Raw genomic sequence first — 7,398 nt, forward strand, 5'->3', positions numbered from 1 at the left:
GAACCACTGACCTTAAGGTTCGCAGCCTGATTCGTAACCACTACGCTACCAGAGCTCCATAACTTACACTATTTTAAAAATCCACCACTCCTCTTTTGCTGTACTTTGGTGGCTTGCATCACATAGTGATGCTGGCAGCAAGGGCACTGCTATTTGAAATACCAGCGGAGTCACTGATGGTGGACAGGTTTCGGTGTCTCTTCCAGATTAAGACAGACAAGGAAAAAAGAGAGGCAGACTACTTTTGAATGACTAGACACTGAAAATTTTATGAATAGCAGTGGACTATTATCAAATATGGTATCAGAATATGAAAATACTATGGATAGCAATGGAAAATATCAGATATGGAGCTAAAAGATGAGTTTCAGGTTGGAATGCATTCAAATAAGACTAGGGAGAGCTGCCTCCTCAAAGTAGAGTTGACCATATGACGTGAATGGAGCAAAGTTTTCAGGACCTTCATTTAATGAAGGCACAACTCAAAATGAGAATAGTTGCAAATATCCATTATAATCAGAACATGGAATGTATGAAGTATGAATCTAGGAAAATTGGAAGTTGACGAAAATGAAATGGAATGTGTAAAGACTGATATCCTAGGCAGTAGTGAGCTGAACTGGACAGGTATTGGCCATTGTGAAACAATCACATGGTTTACTGGAAATGTTAAACTAAAGAGGAATGCCATCCTATTCATCATCAAAAAGAACATTTCAAGATGTATCTTGAAATTCAATGTTGTCTGTAATAGGATAAAATCCATAGTCCTACAAGAAGACCAGTTAATACCACTATTACTCAAATTTATGCTCCAGCCACTAAAGCCAGTGATGATGAAACTGAAGAATTCTAACAACCTCTTCAGTTTGAAATTGATCAAACATGCAATAAAGATGCATTGATAATTACTGGTGATTGGAATGCAAATATTGGAAACAAAGAGGAAGGATCAGTCAGCAGAAAATAATGGCCTTGGTGATAGAAATGATGCCAGAGATCCCATGATAGAATTTTGTGAAACAACTGACTTATTCATTACAAATACTTTTTAAAAAAAAGGAAACTATATACATAAGGGTCCTGCTGTGGTGCTGCAAGATAATGCTCTGGACCACAAAGTTGGTTTGAACCACAGAGTCAGCAGTTCAAACTCATCGCCACTCTTTGGAAACCCTTTATAGGGTCATTATGAGTCAGAACTGATTCGATGGCACTTAATTTAACATACACATGGACCTCAATAGATGGAATGCATCGGAATCAAACTGACTACATCTGTGGGAACAGATGATAGAGAAGCTCAATATTATCTGACAAAACAAGGCCTAGGACAGACTGAGGAACAGATCATAAATTGCTCATGCCAAAGTTTAGACTGAGGCTGAAGAAAAGTAAACCAAGTACATGAAAATGAAAACATGACCTTGAATACATCCCACCTGAATTAGGGACCATCTCAAGAATAGATGTGATGTATCAGACACTAATGACCAAGGGCCAGTAGAGTTGTGGAATGACATCAATAACATCATACATAAAGAAAAAACAAGGTCATTAAAAATTCAGGGAAACAGAAGACCAAAGTGGATGTCACAAGAGATTCTGAAACTTGCTCTTGAGCATAGAGAAGTTAAAGCAAATGAAAGACATGAGGAAGTAAAAGAGCTGAACAGAAAGTTTTGAAGAGCAGCTTGAAAAGACAAAGTCAAGTATTATAATGAAATTTGCAAAGACCTGGAGTTAGAAAACCAAAAGGGAAGAACAGGCTCAGCATTTCTGAAGCTGAAAGAATGAGGAAAAAATTCAAACCTCGATTTGAAATATTGAAGGAGTCTATGAGCAAAATATTGAATGATATACAAACATCAAAAAGTATATACAGTCACTGTACCAAAGAATTGGTTGATTTTCAGCCATTTCCAGAGATAGCATATGATCACAAACCAATGGTACTGAAGGAAGAAGAGCAAGCTGTACTGATGGCATTAGTGAAAAACAAGGCTCCAGGAACTGATGGAATACAAATACCTTTCAACAAACAGATGCAGTCCTGGAGGCACTCAACTCATCTATGCAAGAAATTTGGAAGACAGCCTTCCTAGCCAACCTATTGGAAGAGATCCATGTATGTGCTCATTCCAAAGGTGACACAATGGAATGCGTATATCCCTGAATGATATCATTAACATCAAATGCAAGTAAAACTGCTGATAATTCAAAATGGGTTGTATCAGTAATATCTACAGACCACTGCCAGAAATGCAGGCCAGATTCAGAAGAAAATGTGGAACTAGGGATATCAATGTTGATGTCAGATGGATCTTGGCTGAAACCAGAGAATATCAGAGAGATGTTTACTTGTGCTTTACTGACTATGCAATCTTTCGACTATGTGGATCATAAAAACTATGGCATAACATTGCAAAGAACAGGTATCCAAGAACATTTAATTGGGTTCATAAGGAACCTGTACACAGACCAGGTCTTTCAACAGAAAGAAGAAGGGGATACTGAATGGTTTAAAATTGGGAAAGGTATAAGGTAAGGTTGTATCCTTTCACCATACTTATTCAATCTGCATGCTGAGCAAATAATGTGAGAAACTGGATTATATGAAGAAGAACGTGGCATAAGGATTGGAGGAAGATTTATTAACAATCTGCAATATGCAGATGATACAATCTTGCTTTGTGGAAGCAAAGAGGCCTTTAAATACTGATGAAGATCGAAGAATTCAGTATGATTGCTCTTCAATGTAAAGAAAATAAATATTTGCACCACTGTACCAATAAGTAACATTACAATAGACAGAGAAAAGATTGAAATTGTCAAAAACTTCCTTTGGCTTGGATCCACTATCAACACTCATGGAAGCAGCAGTCAAGAAATCACACAACACACTGCACTTGGCAAATCTACAAGAAATCTCTTTCTTGCATGTTAAAAAGGAAAGATACCAGTTTGAAGACTTATGTGCACTTGATCCACAGTGTGTTAAAAGCTGAGATGCTAACTACAAGGTTAGCTGTTTGAATCTACCAGTAATTCTGCAGGAGAAAGATAAGGCTTTCTGTTCCCATTAAAATGTACAGCCTCTATACAGGGTTGCTATGAGTCAGAACAGACACAACAGCACATCACATATGCATATGAAATTTACACAATGAATAGGGAAGACCATAGATAACATGATGTATCTGAATTATGATGTTGGCAAACAATACTGAAAGTACCATGGACTATCAGGAGAATAAACAAATCTGTCTTGGAAGAAGTATAGCCAGAATGCTTCTTAGAAGAGAAGATTTTGAGACCATCTCTCATACTTTAGACATATTATCAGGTGTGGTCAGTTCTTAGAGAAACACATCATGCTTGCAAAAGTAGAGGGTCAGCAAAAAAGAGGAAGACCCCCAACAAGTTGGGTTGACATGGAGGCAGCAACAATGGACTAATTTGGGAGGATGGCTCATGACCAGGAAGTGTTTCTGTCTGTTGTGCAAATAGTCTCTATAAGTCAGATATGACTCAATGGCAGCTAGCAACAACAACATCTCAAATATGCAGGAACTTTAAGCACGTGAACTTCATGATATCCCAAAATCTATTTATTAATTTTGCTATTTAATATTATAACCTTATTTGTTTATATGTCTCATCTGATTAATACTGCATATTTGTTGTTGTTAGGTGCCATAATGTCGATTCCTACTCATAGCAACCCCATACAGGGTTTCTGAGGTGCAGCTGTTGGGTTTGAACCAGTGATCCTGAGGTTCAGAGTCCAGTGCTTACCCTACAGAGCCACACCAAGAGTTCAATATTGCATATTACATAAGGAGAAATAATATATATAATTAATTCTGAAACTGTATGAAATAAATAAATGAAACCAAATCCACAGTTATACAATAGATTCCAACCTGCAGTGACCCTATAAGACACAGTGTTGTTACTAAATGACTTTGAATAGATTCTGACTCATAGTGACCCTTCATAGGATTTCTGAGGCTTTTGAAATCTTCATGGGAGCGGAAAGCCTCATCTTTCTGGCCCTGGAGTAGCAGGAAGGCTCAAACCACAGACCTGGTGGTTAGCAGTCCAGTGCTTATCATATGGCACCACAATGCTTCCTATAGGACATAGCAGAGCTGCTTTACAAGGTTCTATGGGTACAATCTTTATGGAAGTACACTGTCACATTTTTTCACTATAGAGTATCTTGTACACTCAAAATGCCAACCTTTCAGGTAGCAGCTGGGTGCTTTATTCATTGCACCACCAGGTGCAGGGATAATAATAAATTAACTAATCACATATCTACAAATGTAACCTAATCACTTCAAAAGCACATTCACTGACTAAAAGTTCATTTCAAACTCTAGGAATATATAGGCTAATAATTATCAGTGTAGTGGCTAGAAGAGCAAAATAGCAACACTGTAGTTTTATACAATCATGCTATTTTATTGACCATGTAAAGTGAAAAGAAACAACTTAGTCAGTAACAAGTCTGAAGGAGTCCTGGTGGCACATTGGTTAAGTGTTAGCTAACCAAAAGGTTGGCAATTAGAAACCCCTCACTGCCTCCATGGGAGAAAGATTACATCTAGAAACTCTAAGGAGAAGTTCTGTTCTGTCATATGGGGTCACTATGAGTTGAAATTGACTCACTGGCACCTAAAACAAACAAGCCTTGACAGCTGATCAAAGGTAAATTTATAAACTAAAAAGGAGGCTACTTTACACTCTAATCGGGAAAACACAAAGGGGTCATTAGGAAGGCAATGTTTTCAAGTGCCCACAAGTCAATTCAAACTCATATCAACCTTGTTTCTGAGGAGCAGTTGGTGGTTTGAATCACCGATCATGTGGTTAGTAGTCAAGTGCTTATCATATAGTGCCACAATAGTTAGCTAAATGAATGTATTTTAAATAAAGAGTAATCCCTTCATAACACTTTTGAAGGGGGTTTTTACTGTGGTATTACTTTTTAAGTCATTTTAGGTAAATTAAACACAAACTATACTATAATTTTGAGTTCTGGTATGGCACTGTGGGTTAATGTGCCAAACTGCAAGGTCAGTGGTTCAAGCTCACCAGCTGCTCCTTGGAAACCTTATACAGGGTCGCTATGAGTCAGAACTGACTAGAAGGCAACAACAACAACAATATTGTAATTTAAAATAAAATAATCACATGCTACTCTATTTTTTCTATGCTAAAGGCCCATAAATTTTTAATATGCGGTACTAGTAGTGTAGTGGTTACGAATCAGGCTGCGATCCACAAAGTCAGTAGTTCAAAACTACCAGCTGTTCCACAGGAGAAAGATGAGGCTTTCTGCTCCTGTAAAGATTTACAGCCTTGGAAACCCTGTACAGGGTCGCTATGGGTTGGAAACAACACGATAGCACTTAACAACAGTCTGGTGTGGAGTCCTGGTGTGGTGCAGGATAATGTGCTGGATCATAAGGTCAGTTTGAATCACAAAGTCAACGGTCCACACCCTCCAGCCACTCCTTGGAATCCCTATACGAAAGAGGTCACTATGAGTAGGAATCGACTCGATGGCTATTAACAAGTCCTGGTGTGGCACTGTATGATGAGCACTGGACTGCTAACTGCAAGAATGGTGGTTCAAACCCACCAGCTGCTCCTCAGAAATCCTATACAGGGTTGCTGTGAGTCAGAATTGACTCAGTGGCACTTAACAACAACAGTGGAATATGGGGAAAGAATGAGAAGGAGAGGCATAAAATTTATACAAAAATATTAAAGTTTCATCTTTCCAAAGTATGGTTGTTGTTGTAAGTGATGTCAAGTCAGTTCCAACCCATAGCAACCCAGTATATGGTTTCCAAGGAGCGGCTGGTGAGATTGAATGATCCGCCTTTCAGTTACAAACCAACGTTGCAGTCCAGAGCGTTAACCCCCTGCACCACACCAGAATGCATTCCAAAGTATGTTGTTAAGTGCCATAGAGTCTATTCTGACCCATAGTGACCCTGTATTGGGTTTCCAAGGAGCAACTGGTGAGCTTGAACCGCCAACCTCCCAGTTCAAACGGCTTTGCAGTCTGGTGCATTAACCCACAGCACCACACTAGGACTCCATTGTATAGTTAATCTTTATTAATGGAAAGACAAAGTTACTGCTTGCTAAAGCAGTTGTCATGAATTCAAACTGTTAGTCTTTAGAACCACCTACTTGCGGTATTTCTATTACAACAGCACTAGATAACGGATGCGGCACTGGTGTAGGATAAACATTGGGCTGCTAACTGCAAGGTCCATGGTTCTAACTCATGAGCCATTCCCTGAAAACCCATACAGGGAAACTATCAGTTGGAACCAACTTGACAATACTTAACAACAAGAACAACATGCATTTATTAATATCTGACTACAGAATAAACTTGAAATATACAAGAGCATACATTTATTATTATAACCCTTAATGAGATTTTTCATATCATCTGAGATAGAAATCAAGAACTTCCCAATAGAACTAAAAATTACTAAAGCCCTTTAAACAATGAACTGAATAGTCTCATCTTTTTCTAGCACTAACACATACAACCTAAGTAACGCTGATAAATAGGAAAGCATATTACAGATAATTTAAAAATTAAGTAGAAAAAATTAAGTAGAAAATTCTTCCTCATATGTTTGACATTTTTCCCAATATAATAAAAGTAATCTTATGTTTCTGAGCCAGTGAAAATTAAAGACAGTACAATTGATTCTTTTTGAAAAAGAACCATCTATTTGCATACTGAAATGTCCATATCACACTGATAGCAATTTTGATACTTTAAAATAAATGATCTCCAAACCTTATTAATCAAGGAATTGAATTCCATTAGCCTACAGTCCTTTCTCAGGTCATCTTTTGGCTTACACATCATGATGTAGAACTTCCCATCTGATCCTTTTAAAGAGATTTTCTTTGGCTTTTGAAGTGAAGCAAGAATTTCCACCTAAAAGATGAGGAATTATATATAAATTAAAGCATAACTTTTTGTTTGAATTATAAATATTATAAATATTGAGCTACCTAACAAGACAAGAAAGACAAAGAACAACGTAATAATCTTTATTATGTGGTAAATTTGTTATTATAACTATTGCTTTTTTTTTTTTCTTAACTATCTATGACCTATGAAAGGAATGGGTGCTGATGACTGGAGACATTTTCACTCTTTTAGGAATAGCTATGAAATAAAAAGATAATTTCATCAACAATACAAGCTGGGTATCCAAATTTACAGTCTGCTTCAGAGCAGTAATGCTAGGGACAGCATACACAGACCCTGGGTTGATTAGTGGCAGCCCCATTGAACCACCTCTGAATATAATCAGTTTAACCCAGATGCTCTTCTTCCTCCTGAAA

The 7,398-nt window shown here is 37.5% G+C and overlaps 1 protein-coding gene across 1 annotated transcript in view; it reads right to left on the reverse strand.

The window, feature by feature from the left end:
* ATR (ataxia telangiectasia and Rad3 related) overlaps positions 1-7,398 on the reverse strand; it is a 164,001-nt gene that overhangs the window by 30,833 nt on the left and 125,770 nt on the right. The window contains exon 41 of the mRNA XM_006869870.1: positions 6,842-6,985. Within this exon, the coding sequence (XP_006869932.1) occupies positions 6,842-6,985 (144 nt within the window). The remainder of the gene's footprint in view (positions 1-6,841; positions 6,986-7,398) is intronic.

This window comes from Chrysochloris asiatica, unplaced genomic scaffold (assembly GCF_000296735.1).
Source record: "Chrysochloris asiatica unplaced genomic scaffold, ChrAsi1.0 scaffold00136, whole genome shotgun sequence".
Lineage (NCBI taxonomy): Eukaryota > Metazoa > Chordata > Mammalia > Afrosoricida > Chrysochloridae > Chrysochloris > Chrysochloris asiatica.